Source organism: Amblyraja radiata, chromosome 6 (genome assembly GCF_010909765.2).
Source record: "Amblyraja radiata isolate CabotCenter1 chromosome 6, sAmbRad1.1.pri, whole genome shotgun sequence".
NCBI lineage: Eukaryota > Metazoa > Chordata > Chondrichthyes > Rajiformes > Rajidae > Amblyraja > Amblyraja radiata.
Window position 1 is genome coordinate 43,844,919 of NC_045961.1, and position 20,385 is coordinate 43,865,303.

The 20,385-nt window shown below is 43.2% G+C and overlaps 1 protein-coding gene across 1 annotated transcript in view; it reads left to right on the forward strand.

The window, feature by feature from the left end:
- sh3rf3 (SH3 domain containing ring finger 3) overlaps nucleotides 1-20,385 on the forward strand; it is a 295,179-nt gene that overhangs the window by 210,006 nt on the left and 64,788 nt on the right. The window contains exons 2-3 of the mRNA XM_033022646.1: nucleotides 5,613-5,888; nucleotides 7,785-7,880. Coding sequence (XP_032878537.1) covers nucleotides 5,613-5,888; nucleotides 7,785-7,880 — 372 coding nt within the window. The remainder of the gene's footprint in view (nucleotides 1-5,612; nucleotides 5,889-7,784; nucleotides 7,881-20,385) is intronic.

Consider the following 20,385-nt stretch of genomic DNA (forward strand, 5'->3'; position numbering starts at 1 on the left):
GACGCACAGCCCCCAACTTGCAGTCACATCTAGAGAGGGGGGGGGGAGGGTAGAGAGTGAGGGCAGAGAGAGAAGGGGCAGAGACAGAGAGAGACAGAGACACAGAGAGAGGGGCAAGAGGGAGAGGGGGGTGGAGAGGAGGATAAGTGGGAGGGTGGGTGAGGGGGGAAAGGTTGGGGAGGAGAGAGAGAGGGTGAGAGTGAGGGGGAGAGAGAGGGGGTGCTGAGGGGGAGAGGTGGGGAGCAGGGAGGGGAAGGGAGGGTGGAGGGAAGGGGGTAGGGGTGTGTGGAGGGGAGGGCGTTTAGGGGAGGAATGGGGATGGAGGGGAGGGGGGGGAGAAAAAGAGGGGAGAAAGAGAGGGGGGAGAGGAGAGGAGAGGGGGAGAGGAGAGGAGAGGGGGAGAGGAGAGGAGAGGGGGGAGAGGAGAGGAGAGGGGGGAGAGGAGAGGAGAGGGGGGAGAGGAGAGGAAAGGGGGGGAGAGGAGAGGGGCGGGAGAGGAGGGGGAGGAGAGGGGAGGAAAGGGGGGGGAGAGGAGGGGGGGAGAGAAGTGGGGGGGGGAGAGGAGGGGGGGGGAGAGGAGCGGGGGGGAGAGGAGAGGGGGGAGAGGAGAGGGGGGAGAGGAGAGGGGGGGGCAGTGGAGAGGGGGGGAGAGGAGGGGGGGAGAGGAGAGGGGGTGGAGAGGAGAGGGGGGAGAGGAGAGGGGGGGAGTGGAGAGGGGGGAGAGGAGAGGGGGGAGAGGAGAGAGGGGGGAGAGGAGAGGGGGGGGAGAGGAGAGGGGGGGGAGAGGAGAGAGGGGGAGCGGAAAGGGGGGGGGAGAACCTAAAAAAAATTTTAGAACCAAAAAAGACACATTCTGCAAGCATTGTAGAACCAAAAGAGACACTTTTTGCAAACATTTTAGAACCAATAGACACATTCTGCAAGCGTTTTAGAACCACTAAGGACACTTACATTTGAGTAGACATGTGTTCAGTGTTATTCACAGCTCAGAGAAACGTGACCCTCTGCCTTCCTCCAGCTTGCAGACACTGATTGAGGCACACCACTTCCTGGTCTTATAGTCCCTCCCCTCTGCCGCCAGCAGGGGCAGCAGAGACAATGGGGAATTTTGTAAAATCATTAATATCTCTGTCATTTTTCATCGACGGGAAAAATCCTCGGCACACATACGGCGGAGGGAGGCTCTGAGCAAGGTGGCCAAAAATGATGGCCGTAGGTGGCGGCGTTCTCACGGAAATCGCAGCACAAATGGCCAAAACCGTTCAAGAACAGACAGATAGACAGATAGACAGATAGACAGATAGACAGATAGACAGATAGATAGATAGATAGATAGATAGATAGATAGATAGATAGATAGATAGATAGATAGATAGATAGATAGATAGATAGATAGATAGATAGATAGATAGATAGATAGATAGATAGATAGTGGGGTGGGTGGAAAGAAAACCCTCTAAAAACTAAACTAGTAAGGGAAGAATCAGGAACTGAGAGATGTAACTGGACAAATAGGACAGAATGACAGATGTAAAGATTATGAGATACCTGACGTATCAATGCCATGAGATCTGAGATTCTATAAATACCCCATTGCTCAACTTATAACTTAAATCTTTATGTCAAATACAATCAGTAATAGTGACAGCCCACTGCTTCGGGATATATGTATTACTTTTTGAAATCCTCATCGATTTTGGCCACAAGTAAATTGTTGTTTAACTTTCAGTCCTGGAGTAGCTTTATAATGCCAAGGAAATACAAGAATCTTTCTCAATCCAAGATGGAGAATCAATAAATATTAATGAAATCTTCAAAAGAATATGATAAAAATGATAACGGAGTTAATTAAATGATGTCAGAACCCATCATATTTCACCATTTTGAGACAGAGAGCTGGCTGGTATAATTTGTACTGCGGGCATTTTTTAAAGATTACTAAAATATCTATTTTCAGTGTTTTTTTCAGATGAAAGTGTTATATTTTGATATTACGGTGACAATAAGTGATAGGTATGAATATTCCTTGAGGATTTTAGTGCTCATGAGAAATTCTGCAAATTAATCCTTTCTCAGAATGTAAAAAACAATGTTAAAAATATATTGCAAGTTTATTATCTGGTACAGATTAGAGCTACAACATCGAAGCCTTGGTTGAACAGTCCAGGTTCAAATTGGCAATGGTATGTCAACTAATGTGATCTGTAGATGTTCTTAATCTAAGATATGAAGCACATTGATTGATAGTCTGAAGGAGGGTTCCAGCCCAAAATATCGCCGATCCATGTTCTCCAGAGATGCTGTCTGACTTACTGTGTTACTGTCCTTTTTTGTAAACCAGCATCTACAGTTCCTTATTTCTACATTGATTGATTGAAAGATGCAGCATGAAAACGAGCCCTTTGGTCCACTGAGTCCACACTGACCATTGATCACACGTTCACACTAGTCCTATTATGCTATCCCACTTTCACATCCACTCCTTACACATTAGAGGCTATTTACAGAGGCCAATTAACCTACATACCCATACATCTTTGGGATGTGGGAGGAAACCAGAGGAGAGGTAAATGGATGACAGGTTCAGATGGATATGGGCCAAACACAGGCAGATGGGACTAGTGCAGATGGGACATGTTGGTTGGTGTGGGGAAAGTTAGGCTAAAGAGCCTGTTTCCATGCTGTTTGACCCAACGCCTATGCGAACACTGAGAGAACACAGACAGCCACACAGACTCCACATAGACAGCCAGTGAATGCCTCTTTGTAGGGTATGTTGAACAATCCCTGTTCCAGGCGTACACTGGCCCTATCTCCGAACTCTATCTCCGTTACATTGATAACTGCATCGGTGCTACCTCCGGCACCCATGCATAACACATGGACTTCATCAACTTCACCACCAATTTTTCATCCTGCGCTCAAATTTACTTGGAGCATCTCCGACACCTCCCTCCCCTTTCTTGATCTCACAATCTCCATCACAGGAAATAGACTATTGACTGAGGTCTATTACAAACCCACGGACAACTATCTCGGTTGCAGGTATGGGAACAACTGTTGGTGTAGCCCAGGCAATTAGCTGCAGTGCATTTTGTAGATAGTATATATGCAGCACTTTGACTCAGTGTTGGGGGGAATGGATGTGTAGGATGTTGATGGGGTGTTAACGAAGTGGGCTGATTAATCCTTGATGACATTGTGTTTCTTCAGAGTTGTTGGTGCTGTGTTCAACCTGACAAGTTGAGGGCAATCCATCACACTCCTTATGGTTGCACGACAACCTCCAAGTAGGCTCTGAAGCATATTGACTCAGTGACATTATTTATGACCGCACAGCTATTGTCCATTTATTTGTCTGTTTGTTTGCAAGACAGCAACTCTACTGCTGCGCCTCTGTGCTGCCCCATTTGATATCAAATGGCTTATCATTTGCTCATGCTTGGTCAATTAGAAATGTTATAGTAACACATGACATGCAGGCCCTTTTTAGCAATTAACTTTCTTTTGCCCTATGGAGATTGGATCTGACCCAGTTGTAGGATACGTTTGAAAAGCATGATGTGCCTACTGAAAGATTTTTAATTATGTAGTATTTGTGCCGAAAAAGTTAATTATCGGTCTGTCAAAATCTAATTTCAGTTATTACAGATTCTAAATTATATATCAGCCTTGCATACTAGATGCAGTGAGTGTACTGTCAGTGAAATCATTACTGGAATGGAAACGGTAGCGGTATCTGTGGTTTGAGGATCAGCTGGTTCTTGTTGTGTCTGTGTGCTGCTTGCCGATCGTGGCATGTAATCAATGCATGCCGTAACTAGCCCGAGACTACCTCAAGCTAAATGCCGAGAAATACGACCCGTTTGTGTCCAAATTCTATGGCGTTAGTGATGGCACCAATGTGGGCAGGTGCCATTTCCAGCTTTACCAAGATAAATTGAATGTTTTGACTGCAAATCACCACTTTTGTGGTTGATGCAATTCAGCTGTACTACTTTGTAGTCTTGTTTGTGATTTAAAGGCACATTGCTGACTGGTACATTCAGAACACACACCAGTGCTGCTCAAGGTCCAACCTAAGTCCATTATTTCTGCTGAAAACCCAGTGAGTGACTTTTCCTGCATTTAGCTCTTAAAGTGAAGGCCTCAGTCTTCACATGGATGGGAATTACACTCCACTGGGAAAAATCTAAATGGTGATGAATGGCCATGTCTAATGGGTCTCCAAGACCAAGAGAAGCACATGTCCCCATCAAAGAACCTAATGATAGAAGATAGACACAAAGTGCTGGAGTAACTCAGCCGGTCAGGCAGCATCTCTGGAGAAAAGGAATAGATGATGTTTCAGGTCGGATCCCTTCTACAGATGCGTTTGTCCCAAAATATCACCTATTGCTTTCCTCCAGAGATGCTGCCCGACCCGCTGAGTTACTCTAGCATTTTGTGTCTATCTTCAGTGTAAACCAGCATCTGCAGTTTCGTCCTACACGAGATAGAAGAACATGGACCAGCAATTTCCTTTGTTCAAATATTGTCTCCATTTCGAGAGATTTATGGTGATAATTGTTCCTAGATTACACACCTAGGAACTGTGCCGCACGTACATTAAATAACCAAGTGAGCTACAATTATCAATGAATAATAATTGCTTATACCACAACACAATGCTATAATGGGATCTAATTTCCTTCATGTGCTTTGCAGAACAGAGCCAGTCAATGTCCACAAGAGATTTCTTTCTCTGGTTTCTGATGGTCATGGTGGTATATTTTGACATTTTTGCTTTTGCAAGTCACGTCATATCTCTGAGAGAAGATCTGGGATTAATCGCCTGAGAAAACTCAAAATACCAATTAAATAAATTCAAGCAAATCTAATTGAAAATTAGTGGTTTTGGAAAAATAAAAATAAAAATGACTTTTCGCGGTGGTAAAAGTTATCAGCAAATATCATTAAACTCTATTCAGCACTGGAATTTATATAAATTTCACCGGCTATTCCTCCTTCTCCCCACTACCATCGAGAAGACATTACACTTGCTTGAAAGCACGCACCACCAGACTCAGGAACAACTTCTTCCCCTCTGTTATCAAGCTTCCAAACAGTCCTTCCACAAACTAGGGTGCAGTACGATTCTCCTCTGCCTCATTGCGGAAATATAGTTCTTAGCATTGTAGAGCAACAGTTCCAGAGACAAAGAACTATATTCTTCACTCTGTATCTTTCCTTTTGGTCTACCTATTGAACTTAAATTTGATTTGATTGTATTTTGGCACAGTGGTGCAGGAGTAGATTTGCTGCCTTACAGCAGCAGATACTCAGATTCGATCCTGACTACAGGTGCTGTCTATAAGGGGTTTGTACGTTCTCCCTGTGGTATAGGTGTGTATTGTAAATTGTCCCTAGTGTGTGGAATAGTGCTAATATACGGGGTGATCGCTGGTCAGCGGGGACTGGGTGGGCCGAAGGGCCTGTTTCCACACTGTATCTCTAAAGTCTATTTATACATAGCATTATTTGATTACATAGCGTGCAAAACAAAGATTTTCACTGTACCTTGGTATACATGACAGTGATAAAGCTAAAATCGTTTGTGCTTTGTCTTTCAGATTGTTCCACAGTTACCATGTGCAAAGGCACTCTACAACTATGAGGGGAAGGAACCTGGGGATCTCAGGTTCTGCAAAGGTGACCTCATCATTCTGCGACGGAAGGTGGATGAGAACTGGTACCACGGCGAGCTGAATGGTACCCATGGCTTCTTCCCAGCGAGTTACATTCAGTGCATCAAGCCACTTCCACAGCCACCTCCTCAGGGCAAAGCACTTTATGACTTTGAAGTAAAAGATAAAGACCAAGATAAAGACTGTTTGACTTTCTCAAAGGTAAAACAGTTGTTTAACAGATGAGCAAAATATTTGTTTCTAACTTGGAAATATTTTACTTTTATCGAGTGGACCTGATGGGTTTCTGTGCATCTTCAGCTTCCAGTATTTTGGGGAGTGTAAGGCACAAACATTTGTAGCAATGTGGTTGACACGGTGGCGCAGCAGTAGAGTTGCTGCCTCACAATGCCACAGACCTGGGTTCAATCCTAACCACGGGTGCTGTCTATATGGAGTTTGTACGTTTCCCTTATGACAGTGTGGGCTTTCCCCAGGTGCTCGGTGAGCCGAAGGATCCTTTTCCACACTCTACCTCTAAACTAAACTAAACAAAATAGTATTGTATTCTTTCTGCAGGTGTTTGGATTTCTTCAAAAGCTAACTAAAGTGCTTTCTCTCCTGTGTTTTACAGAAACAGTTAAACAAAAAATAACCATGAATCAGTTGGTGGTGATTTCCATACAGAGCTACATCTTCTAGTGGGTGGCGAGTCTATGGAGTTCTCTACCTCCGGAAATGGAGGCTAGAGGATTGGGGATATTTAAAGAGAATAGTTTCATAGTCATACAGCGTGGAAACATGCCCTTCGGCCCAACCTGCCTACTCCAACCAACATGCTCCATCTACACTAGTCATACCTACCTGCATTGAGCCCATATTTCTCTAAACCTATCCTATCCATGTACCTGTCTAAATCTTTCTTAAACGTTGCGATGGTACCTGCCTCAACTACCTCCTCCGGCAGCTCATTCCATACACTCCCTCAGGTCACTATGAAATCTCCCCCCCCCGCCCCCCACCTCAAACTTATGTCCTCTGGTTCTTGATTCCCGTACTTTTGGGAAGAGAATCTGTGTGTTTGCCCGATCTATTCCTCTCATGATTTTGAAGGGCGGCATGGTGGCTCAGCGGTAGTGTGCTGCCTTATGGTGCTTACAGAGCCAGAGACCTGAATTTGATCCCGACCACGGGTGGCGTCTGTACGGAGTTCTCCCTGTGACTGCGCGGGTTTTCTCCAAGATCCTTGGTTTCCTCCCACACTCCAAAGACACGCAGGTTTGTGGGTTGATTGGCCTGGTATAAAAGTAAAATTGTCCCTAGTGTGTGTAGGATAGTGTTATTGTGTGGGGATCACTGGTTAGTGCAGACTCAGTGGGTTGAAGGGCCTGTTTTCATACTATATCTCTAAACTGAACTAAACCTCTGTAAGATCACCCTCATCCTCCTACTATCCAAGGAATAGTGTACTCGCCTGCCCCTAGTTTGCTCAACCTCTCCCTATAGCTCAGGCCCTCGGGTCCTGGCATCATCCTCGTAAATCTTCTTTGCACCCTTTCCAGCTTGACAACATCAATTGCCAACATAGTGGTGGAGGTTGTTTTTCTTATTGGAAGTATGTAACCAGTGGTGTACCACAGGGATGTGCCTGGACCCTTGTTCTTTGCCATGTTAAAAAAATCTGTGGTGTGAACATCATTGGGAGTACAGCAGCAAATCTCAAGTGGAGTACGAGACCTACTCCAGCCTAATGTAAAAAAAAACAATCCTAGTTCAGTTTAGTTTAATTAGTTAAGTTTATTGTCATGTGTACCAATCTATGGACTTTACTGGACTTTATCTTGTACTAAATGATATTCCCTTTATCCTGTATCGATACACTGTCGACGTCTAGATTGTAATCATAAATAGTCTTTCCGCTGACTGGATAGCACACAACCAAGAAGCTTTTCACTGTACCACGGTACACGTGACAATTAACAACAAAACTAAACTAAACTTTGAAGAATCAGAAGAAACATGAAAGTTATACTTCCTGAAATTCGTTTACCCCTGCTGTCTTTGGAGTGATTGTGATTTGCCTTTGATATTTAAAGTGTTCACCTTCTTTGGTTTCAGGATGACATTTTGACTGTCATAAGGAGAGTGGATGACAACTGGGCTGAAGGAATGCTGGGGGATAAGATAGGAATATTTCCGCTTTTGTACGTTGAGGTGAGTCTGTGAAAACAGTAAAAACCTGTCTCCAATCTGAAGCTTCCAATTGTGTTTTAATTGACTTTTAGCTGCATCGGAATCAATAACATGGCCAATAGCTTGTATTGATTTGCTTTACATGAATGCTAGCATTCACTCTGCTCTTGCACCTAACTGGATGAAATAGTAGTTGGTGGTTAAAGGTCAAAGTTCGTGTTGGTCAAATACTATTTTGACAAGGAGATGTTACTGTCACTTTTGAAACCCGTGCTATTTTAACTCCCAGGACTCATTTGCATTCTATCAGCATCTGCCAACCTAAAGATAGCAGAACAAGGAATAGAACAGCTTTGAACAGGTCAGAATTGTGGGGTCTGAAGAAGACCCACTGATCTGAAGGTATCACCTGGGTTGTAGCACCTGGGGTGGATGCCTGCTCTGTAGATCCTTTAAAACTAATGATACCCAGGAGCACAGCTTGCACCATAAGGCATCTGCACGTAAGGGACGGCGTGGTGGTGCAGTGGTAGAGTTACAGCACCAGAGACCCGGGATCACTCCTGACTACGGGTGCTGTCTATACGGAGATTGTACGTTCTCCCCTTGGCCGCGTGGGTGTTTCGGTTTCCTCCCACACTCCAAAGGCGTAAAGGTTTGGTTAATTGGTTTCGGTAAAGATTGCAAATTATCCCGAGTCTGTAGGATAGTGTTGGTGTACGGGGATCGCTGGTCGGCAAGGACTTGGTGGGCCGAATGGCCTGTTTCCGTGTTGTATCTCGGAACTAAAACTAAACAAGGACCACAGATGCTTGTGGTTTACAAAAAAGGACCCAAAGTGCTCGAGTACCTCAACGGCTCAGGCAGCATCCCTGGGGAACATGGATAGGTGACATTTCGGGTCGGGGCCCTTCTTCAGACTGAATGATGAATGTAAAATGTGCATGTTAGTCACACAAAAGTGGATCCAAGAATGACAGAGGTGTCTGGAATTGAGTGGCTATGGCCACTTTGTGAAGCTATAAGCCTGTACATCCTTCACATTCACTTCCAACCTCTCGCAAAACATATCCAACCTTATGAGAATAAAATTGATAATTCTTCTCTATTGGCTTAAAATATTACATAAAATATACAGCATTGAAATAGGCCAGTGCTTAAACCCAACCCGCTCTCTTCCTTTTCTCCCCCCTCATCTCAGCCTTCCACAAATTGTTCTCCTCGTTCACCTTTCATGTACTACTCAAGTTCCCTTTAAACCATCTCTGCTATTTGCTTCAAGCATTTCCTGTGGTAGCAGGTTCCACATTCCAGACACCCTCCTTGGCCCCAAGTTTAGGATTGTGCCACAGGTGGAAACATACTGCCCATATCCATCTTGTTCAACTCATTCATCATTTCAAAGAACTGTAATAGGTTATCTCTGTGGTTTTTATCCCCCAAGGAAAAGATTTCAAACCTGTTTAATCTCTCTTGATCGCTGTCATCTCTCAGTTAAGGCCAAATCTCTTATTTTGCACAGAAACGGTAAAAGACAGATAACTTAGTTTTGCTCTCTCGCTTTTAGTTTGAGTTAAATGTTGGGCTTTGTATGAAGTAAGCATATATGTTGGTAATCTACACATAAAAGTCTTTTGTCAGCCTGTGAATGTTAGATTTCAGGCTTCGTACTTGACCAGAAATATGCATCCAATTAGTTTAAAGTTAATAATCTTAAAACAACAACAACAACAAACAAACTACCATTGATATATAAGGAATGTACCAACAAATGCCAAAGCTACTTCATAACTGCTAATCTGTAAGCAAATAGCTAGTTATAAAACGCACAGCAAATTGGAGAATAATGCTACAAATAAAGTTGCTACAATAATAAACCTATTAAGCATTGCAAAGTAATTTAATGTTTATGATTTTGCCTTGACTGCGTTTGAGATCTTCTTGACCATGTTCTGGCTCCACTAGTTACAGAGCTGTTGGTGTACAGCATTCCAAGCAAATCTTTTCCCACCGTGTGTTTTGGATTTAAATGTCTGGGAGGGACTGGTCTTCCACATTCTAATCTAATTGTGAAATCACATAACGTGGCCCTGCTGTAGATCTGCCAAGATTTGTGAAATGCTGGAGACCGCTGAAGTGTAAATGTTGTGACAGAGCGTGACCAGACAGTCGAAACGATGAATAAATCAAGTGTATTTAATTTTTAAATGCCTGAATTACAAAATTAAATTTGCTGGAGAAATCCCAAGACTGACTAAGCTCAGGGCAGCGAAGGTTTCTGCTCCAGAAGATTTAGTGTAAGTGCATTTACATTATTTTGAAAGTTACAGAAGGGAAGCTAAGTCAATGTGAGCATTTGGTTCATTCAAGGTAGTCTCTGATTACCAAATCTGCCAATCAGTCACATGATGAAAGTGACCAAGTTGGTATCTGTAATCCTACCCAGGGGCAGGCTACAATTGCAAAATAAGGTAGATTCGATACCATAAATTAGTCTTTGAATTGAAATTCCTGTTGTTAGTAAACCACTCTCACAGTGCAGTTGCTTGACATTAGAATTCCACACTCACCACCCCACAGTTGAAACTTAATTTCACGTTCCTCCAATTTAGGGCAGCACGGTGGTGCAGCGGTAGAGTTGCTGCCTTACAGCGCCAGGGACCCGGGTTGGATCCTGCCTGCGGGTGCTGCCTGTACGGAGTTTCTACGTTCTTCCCGTGACAGCGTGGGTTTTCTCCGGGTGCCCCGGTTTCCTCTCACACTCCAAAGACATACAGGTTTGTAGGTTAATTGGCTTCTGTAAATTGTCCCTTGTGTGTAGATTAGTGCTGGTGAACAGGGTTTTTGTGGGTCAGTGCAGACTCGGTGGGCTGAAGGTCCTGTTTCCACACTGTATGTCTAAAGTCTAAAATCAATTTACCATGCGTCCATAAACTGTGGTGGAGCTGGGTGGACCTAGGCACTCTATATCACCTCTCCACATAAGAGGTTTCTTGCTTTCCCTATTGAATTACTGCTGTAGATTTGTGAACAGCACTTGGCCACTTGGATGCCCTGTTATGACAGTGATCCTTGAGTCTGAGGTGTTGACGTTGATTGGACCTCCCATCATATTATTAGGTAGAGAACATTCACAATCTTGCCCAATGCAAATTGCAGTGCAGCATAGATTCTATGATCTGCACAGGTTCATGTTAGAAAATTTGATGTCCAGCGCAAACTATACTTTTGGCAGGCTTAGTGGTTTTGCTTTCATCCTTTAAAGTGAGAAGAGTTTAGTCCTACACAGAAAAATGAACAATTTTCTTTTAAAGTTCTCTTGGCAATGAATTGAAAAGGAAAAGGGTGGGAGAGCTAAAATCTATTTCCCATTCACAATGATTTATGCATCAATTAAATCCATCGTCTTCTGCATTTCAAACTTTTGAAGTATTTGCCAAGTTTACTATTCCCACAGTAGATCATTTCTTTTTATTAAAATTCTTAGTTTGGATAAATATATTTAAAATGAAGTCCACTCCTAATTCAGAATTGCTCAATTCAGCTTACTTGCTGAATTTTGTTTTCATCATTAAATTCACACTTTTTAATGTGTGATGCTTAATTCAAATTATTAAGCAATTCATTATCTTGTTATTGCATTGAGTGGATTAAACCCAAAATAACGTTCTTACTACTTTCGGGCATGGTATTGGGCAATGACATTTTGAATTGCAGGCAGTTGCTATAATTTGGGACTTTTGTTTTCGAGCATAGAACGTAGAGCAGTACATCACAGGAACAGGCCCTTCAGCCCACAATTTCTGTACTGAACATAATGCCAAGATAAAATAAACTCATCCACCATATAGACTCTATTCCATTGAAGTGCAGGCGGATGAGGAGTGATCATATAGAGGTGTACAAAATTATGAGAGGAATAGATCATGTAAACGCACAGAGTCTTTTGCCCAGAGTAGGGGAATTGAGAACCAGAGGACATAGGTTTAAGGTGAGGTGGGAAAGATTTAATACAAACCTAAGGGGTAACTTTTTTACACAAAGGGTGGTGGGTGTATGAAACCAGCTGCCAGAGGAGGTAGTTGAGGCTGGTACTATCGCAATGTTTATGAAACATTTAGACGTTACATGGAATAGGAACATGCCGTGTGGGTGGCCTGGCTACCGGCTGGAAGGCGCTCCGGTGAGGGCGGACCGGCTCCTGGCTGGAAGGTGCTCCCGTGGGGGCAGCCCGGTGCGGGGCTGAGACGTTGCCGTGTGGGCGGCCCGGTGCGGGGCGGAGACGGGGCGGAGACGAGGCGGAGACGGTGCTCCGGTGGCTGAGGCGGCGTTCTGGCGGCGGCGACCTGGATCCGGAGCTCGGCCACGGGCCAGTGGATGACAATGTCGGGAGCTCACAGGTCACAGGTTGATGCCTGTTTTCCAGAGCACCCGTTGCAACAGCTGCGTCCGCTGGACTGGAGGGCGGCAGCTTCGACCACCCCCGGGCCGCCGAGCTTGAACCGCGGGACTGACTTACCATCGCCCGGTGGGGTATCGCCTCGGCGCAGAGGGAGAAGAGGAGGGAAGAGACAGTAACTCTAAGACTTTTGCCTCCATCACAGTGAGGAGGTGTTTGGTGAACTCACTGTGGTGGATGTTAATTTGTGTTTATTGTGTGTTGTTATTATTACATGTATGGCTGCAGGCAACAGCATTTCGTTCAGACCGAAAGGTCTGAATGGCAAATAAAGGATTCAATTCAATTCAATTCAATGGAGGGATACAAGTGTAGATGGTACATGTTGGTCGGTGTGGGCAACATGGGCCGAAGGGCCTGTTTCCACCACCACCTCTGGCAGCTTGTTCCACCACCATCTGTGTAAAAAAAATCATGCCCCACGCATCTCCTTTAAACAGCCCGTCTCACCTTAAAGCTATGCCCTCTAGTCTTTGACCTCTTCATCCTGGGAAGCAACGTCCACTAGTTCAGGCAGCACACAGTTTGGGTGTAAATGCACTGGGTGAATGAAAATTAAACTTTGTATGTTACTTCACCCAATTGACTTCAATGCCTCAAATCAAATGTAATCAATGGTAGGAATTGCTTGCACTTGACTATCTGGCTAAAATAATAATGCTGTTAGTGTTTAGCAGGTCAGGCAGCAGCATTGGTGAGAGAAATAGAGTTAACATTCCGGGCCAAAGGCTTATCTGTGGATCAGAACAATCATGCTGTAACTGGAAATCAAACATCTTTTGCTGCTGGAAATCTGTACTAAATCAACTAAATATTACATACAAACTACTCATTTTCAGTTTAGCAGTAGTTTTCCCTGGCTGTTTCCTCTTCTTCCGTGGCTTCTTCCTGTGTTACCAGTTCACATACGTCAAATGTCATGGAGTCCAACAGCACGGAAACAGGCCCTTCGTCCCAACCCATCCTAGCCGACCAACATGCCCCATCTAAGCCGGTCCCATTTGCCTACATTTGGTCCATATCCCTCTAAACCTTTCCTTTTTATGTAGCTGTCTTGCAAATGTTGTTATTGTACCTGCCTCAACTACCTCCACTAGCAGCTCATTCCACTTGCCACTTCTGCTAGCTTACTCTTGAATGGACAGGCTATTTTAGTAGTCACTGGTAATTGGTCTTCACCTACCACCTAGGCATCTACAATTCCACAGTGGTAGGTGACGGAGATCAGTGCTGGAACACAGGCCAGATCGAGAGCACGACAGCCACCTATATCCCCTCTGGCACCATTACAGCAGTGTGGAGTCAGCATTTCACCAGCATGGCTCATTTATTCACTCATAACACTTGCTGATCTTTCATGGAGCTGCATACTGAGTCCCCACTATGGTGTTAATGTGCTCCCTTTGAGTTGAGGTCTACTGCACTCGGCAGTCTGAAGTGAACTCTCAAGTGAGAACTTGTAGTTGTTTATTCAGTGTATAACCTGACAAGGACTCTAAATCAACAGTTTAGTTTAGAGATTACAACATGGAAACAGGCCCTTCAGCCCACCGAGTCCACGGCAACTATCAATTTCTATGTTATCCCACATTCTCATCCACTCCCTGCATACTGGGGGCAATTTTACAGAGGCCAATTAACCTACAAATCCACCCATCTTTACCATGCAGGGGAAAACCGGGACACCCGGAGGAAACTCACACGATCACAGGGAGAATGTGCAAACTCCACAACGACAGCACCCGATTATGGTTAGGTTTGCACGCGGATCGCTGTGAAGCCGTGCTGCTGTGCCACTGCCGAGTGTTTATACATTTTCTGAGATTGCTTCTCACTTTATGATATGGTTCCACAACAGTAACACAGTCGTGCACTGGTAGAGTTGCTGCCGCACAGCACCAACAACTCTGATTCGATCCTGACTCCTGGTGCCTTTGGATGTTTACATTTTAATATTCCCCAAAAACGCTGGAGGAGATTTTTCAACAGATGGCTCTGTCTGTACTTGGCCTTTCCTTTGGGGGAGATTATGTCTGGATCAGTTGGTTTATAACCAAGTAAAGAAACAAAAATTGCACAAGCTAACATTGTTGTCAAAGCTGAGGATGAAGAGGGCCAGGAGTTTCACTTTGGCTGGAATGCCACTTTGTAAATTTGTTGCTGGCACAAGATTCTGGAACTGTGCTACTTAGTTTAGTTTAGTTTAATTTAGAGATACAACAGAGAAACAGGCCCCACGGCCCACCAATGTCCGCAATGACCAAAAATCACCCGTACACTAGTTCTATCCTATATCCTAGACTTATGGAAGCCAATTAACCTGCAAACCTGCACGTCTTTGAAATGTGAGGACACCAAAGCACCCGGAGAAAACCCACGCAGTCACAGGGAAAGCGTACAAACTCCGTACAGACAGCATCCATAGAAAGGATTAAACCCGGGTCTCTGGCATTGTGCGGCAGCAACTCTATTGCTATGCCACTGGACTACTGTTGTGGAACCATACCCTAAAGTGACATGCCTTCAGGAAGAGCAATGGTTAGAACTGAGAATGTAGAATCGAAACAAGTACAAATACAAGTCTTGCTCTCAGTCAACATGACCCAAAAAAGGAAAACAATTGATTCCTGAGGTTTCCATTGATCTCAAAGAGCAGCAGCTGAATATTTATAAAGGGCTACCAATGTACAGAATATTTTCTACATTTAACTTGGCTCTGTCTTGCTGCTTTTGTCTGGATCAGAAATGATCAATTCAAATTCACCTTAAGATTGTAGTAGGACACAAAGTGCTTGAGTAACTCAGTGGGTCAGGCAGCATCCCTGGAGAACATGTAGAAACAAAGAACTGCAGATGCTGGTTAATGCACAAAAGGGCACAAAAGTACTGGAATAAATCATCGAGTAGATGATGTTTCAGGTCGAGATCCTTCTTTAAACTCTGAAGAAGGGTCTTGATTTGTAACGTCATTAATGCATGTTCTCCAGAGATGCAGCCTGACCTGCCGAGTTACTCCAGCATATTGTGTCCTCAAACTAGTCAGCCTGCCCCACTGATGGGGAAAGTGATTGATGAAGCAGCATGAAATCGAACCCGCTGAAGATATGATCACACAAATTATCCCAAACCTCTGGTGATTATCTTTTCTGTTTATGGAACAGATTTACTCAAGCATTCTTGTTGAGCCCTCTTTCAAAAGTACATCGCCCATGTGTGGCTTCAATTTTTAAGAAACAGCATCTTTATGGAAGGAGAAGAACATGTTTCCTTGATTAATGTAATATAGCATTGAGCCAGAAAGCAACACAATTAGCATAGTTGTACTATTGTCTCTGTGCATTAACTTGATTAACTTCATGTGTACCAAGATACAGCGAAAAGCTTTTGTCTGCACGCTGTCCAATCAAACCAGTTTAGTATAGTTTTGTTCAGTTTAGGTTATTGTCAAATGTACCGAGTTACAGTGAAAAGAAAACAGATAACACTATGCATTCATATTTCAGCAAAGATTGCACAATAACTTGGTGTGTGTGAGAATGATCTGTCTCAGTGAGAGTGATCTATTGGGTGGTAGAGCTGCTGCCTTATGGCACCAAAGGCCTGGGTTCTATCTTGACCTCGGGGTGCAGCCTTTGTGGAGTTTGCACCTTCTCCCTGTGACCACGTGGGTTTCATCCAGGTACTCCGGTTTACCCCAACATCCCAAAGACATGTGGGTTTGTAGGTCTTTGCAAATTGCCCCTCATGTGTAGGGAACGGATGGGAAAGTGAAATAATATAGAACTGGTGTGAGCAGGTGATCGATGGTCATCATGGATTCGATGGGCCGAAGCGCCTGTTTCCATGCTGCATCTTTCAATCAATCACATTCAATTTGCCCAAGGGGAAAAATACTTGGAATCTTGATTTTAGTGAGTTTCAGCCCAAAATCATACGTAACTTTATGTGATTTCCACACTTGTAAGAAATTGAAATATCTTATTTTACATGGGAACGACTCTTTTGGAAAAATTTGGTATACTCATATTGAATTGTAAGACGGAACTAAATAATAGGCATGGTTCTAAAATTATCCTTCAAAAGAAATGTGGCAATGCATAACAAATTATCTTAGTTTTTTGTTACAACGTCCTCTGAAAACGGATTTCAAACCCAGATGAAATTCTGGAATTGATTTGACTCTCTTTTAGGAAAGTATTTGCTGAATTCTTTGCATAGCCAGGTCAATGCTTCAGAGTGATGCATATGCCTGTCTTGTATCGCAATATTAGGATATTTACTTCAAAGGAATGAATTTCAGACACAGTATAATTCACAGTCAGCACTGCAAAGCATGTTTAGAGCTATTGATGGAAAAGTAATTTTTAGGCATACATTGTTTACTTCTCTGATCAATACATTAATAGAAGACAATCTCAAGAACATACTTGCAGTATCTTAAAACACACTTGTTACTTGATAGCAAACTGTTTTGGCAAAGTTTCAATTCTTTCATTGATGATAATCCTTACAGAATTACCTTACAAAGTTAATTGAATCATTAATCCCCCAGTATAACCAGGAAGCACATGTCAAGAAATGGTGATAAAGTGGCAGCTGTGATCAGACACACACAAAGCTAAACCCTGATTTCATAAATGTTTGTAAAAGCATTATCACATGACAGTCATCAGCCTTGGTTTATTGAGTGTATCCATCATTTTATTTATAATAAATGTTATTCTGCACTGCTATTATAAGGGGGTGGTACTGTGGCGCAGTGGTAGAGTTGCTGCCTTACAGCACCAAAGACCAGAGCTTCATCCTGACTACGGGTGCTGTTGGTAAGCAGTTTGTACATTCTCCTTGTGATCACGTGAGTTTTCTCTGAGTTCTCTGGTTTCCTCCTGTTAATCCTGGCCAGATTGGAGAGGCTAGGACTTTAAAATGGGGTAAAAGCTTCAGGGCTGCTGGGAGATTTGGTTAGTTTGGAAGTGCTCTCTGCAGAACTGGGACAAGCTGCGGAGTGGTGCCAGTGTGTCTAGAGCCTAGATACAAGCTGCAGGAAAAGAATAAGAACATCTGCAGACCCTGTCAATCAGGTGCAAAATGCATTGAATGGATTGGATGACTGCAAACCAGACATACACTGTGTAATATATTGTAAATCATTGTAAATAATGTTGCAGAGTTCTACTTTGCCGAATTTGATTGGATGAGGTATTGAGCCTTGTCTGGTTTTCTTGCAGATCAGGGTAAATGTTGCTATGTTTGCTTCCTTGAGAAGCCCTGTTTGAATACAATGTATTAGCTGCTGTATTATTGGGTTAGGGAAATGTCTGTTATGTATGGGGTTGATCGATATCTGTAATTGGATTGTAAAGAGACCACCCCCATGTGGTTCGGCCCTTCAAGGTCCCGGGACATATAAAGGTCCGCTGCCACGAGGTCCCGCGTCAATCTTCTGGGAGAGCGCTTAGGACTGTGTGACCTTCTGGAGTGTCTCTGTTTGAGGGAGGCCTAGAGGGCTTGAACAGGCAGATACGAGGTTCGAACCCGCGGTGGTTAGGTACAGTGGTGGGAACTGTAATTATGTTTTGTTAAAATAAAGATTAGTCGATCAAGTGCTTGATTCAGTGTTTTTTGACTGAAACTAGACTGGGGGGAAGCTTAGAACGAGCAATTTACAATCCCACACTCCAAACTCGTTCAGGGTTGTAGGTTAATTGGCTTCTGTAAATTGTCCCTCGTGTGTAGATTAGTGCTAATGTACCAGTGATGTTACAAAATTTTGAGATTTTAAAAATCAAGTCTGTAATTTATCCCATCAGATAAAGCATAAAAATAAGTTTAATTTGACACCTAATTCACTTTCATATCTTCAGTATTAAAAAAGTTATGGCCATTTTCATACTCGGAAATTTGCATCTTGTTCCCTATTGCTTTTCCATTGACTTAACACAAAAGCTGTGATCGAGAACAGTCAAAAGTCCATAACTTTCTTAAAAATTAAGAGAACAGAAAGAAATTTTCAGTTATTATAGATTGAAGCATTCTGAAACAAATATGAAACAATCTTACTTAGATGACTTGAAATTAAAGCATATAATTAGTTAGTTACCTAATTGTAACTAATTACAAAATTAAATTACTAGATCTAAACATCTATCCATTTCTTAAGAATAGATTAACATTTTTAAATAGCCTAAGTGTCCAAATAACATTCACACAAGAATTCACAATATAACATAATTTTTAAATCTCATTGTCAGGGGTTTATAGGCCAAATGGAAGGAATTTAATGTTTAATACCTGTAAATTAATGGCCATTTAAATCAACTTGCGAGTGGGTTTTTCTGGAACGCGATCAATTGGAATGTTGCGGTTGCAGTGATTTAAACCCGTATTGGCAGCAAAAATACTGCCGGTTCGTACCGGGAAAAAAATCACCGTTTCGCAACTTAAAATGTGAATTAAAGGCATCTTAAGAAACACTTTTATACATAAAAATATACGACTTTCTTTTACCTGTTCCCTACGTAAAATCCGTCCCCATTGTCGGCGTTGACGGCTTCAGAAGCTGATTTTAAAATCACTCCAGCGCTGAACTTGTCGGGCAAATTAAAAAAAAAATACAGACAGAACGGCCGTCGGGACGATTCTTCAGCAAAAGCTTGCACTCCAACAAAATATAATCCAGGACAAGGTAGGAGAGAACCGCGTTTTAACCCCGCCCCCCCCCCCCCCCCAAACGCGCCAAAATCGCGCACACGGCCAGTGGCAGAAATGCAGCGCCGCTGAAGGTAAGTATTGTAACATACCTAAATGTACGGGAATCATTGGTCAGCGCAGACTTGGCGGAGCAACAGGCTTGTTTCTGTGCTGTATCTCTAAACTAAACTATTTTATGCCTATTCCAGGCTCTTGAAACAACCACCACTTTCACATCCCCTTCCCAGAGGTGCTGCCTTGCATCTTAATTTTTTTGCACTACAATCTTGCACCATTCTGCCATTTTGCAATTGTCATTTTTATTGTATTTAACGTTAATGTATGTTTACCCTGTAAGCTAGTGAGCAAGAGATTTATTTGAACCCTGGTGTATATGACAGTGAATATGAATGTGAATCTGAATCTGATTTCAAAACAATCTCATGGTTTATCTTTGAGAGCACAAGCTTTATACATTGACTCCTGACAAAGAAAGCTTCAGAATTGCTTCATGGCTTCACTCACTGGATTAAGTCACGTTACCACTAGTGATCATGCCTTTGGTTGCCAAGGCATTAAGCCATTAAATTCCTTCCCTAAATGTTTTCTCCTTCAGGACCCTTCATGAAATCTAGTGCACTGAGATTTTGATTGGAGTCAGTGATACAGTGTGGAAACAGGCCCTTTGGCTCAACTCGCCCACACCGGCCAACAACGTCCCATCAACACGAGTCTTCCCTAATTCTTCCTTAATATTTATTTGTGGCTCAATGCCATTTCGAACTCTCTGCAGAGGTTCTTTGGGATGTTTTGCTGCACTAGAAGCATTGTCTATGTACTTGTTAATTAGGGGCAGGACAGTGGCTTTAGGGGCACGACTGACATTTTGGTTTGCTGATATCAAATGGAACTGCAGCAAAAAATTTACATTGATTTTATGCTTTGAAAAACAAAGTCTTTACAGTCTTAGTTTAATCAGTATACATGAGTTATGGTGGTGGGCACTGTTGTGTAAGTTAAGTTTAGTTTCGATTAGATATACAGTGCAGAAACAGGCCCTTCAGCCCACTGAGTCCACGCTGACCAGCGAACCCTGTACACTAACACAATCCCACACACTAGGGACAATTTAGATCTTTAGATTTAGAGTGTGGGAAGAAAACGGTGCTTCCAGAGAAAACCCAGGCAGGTCTCGGGGAGAACGTACAAACTCTGTACAGACAGCACCCATAGTCAGGATTGAACCCGGGTCTCTGGCCCTGTAAGGCAGCAAGTCTACTGCTAAACCACCGTGCCGCCCTAGTTATAAGAGGATGCCTTTATGGTTTTCTTTCATGCCAAGATTTTCCCAAAACTCCATAAATCCTTAGATCCTCC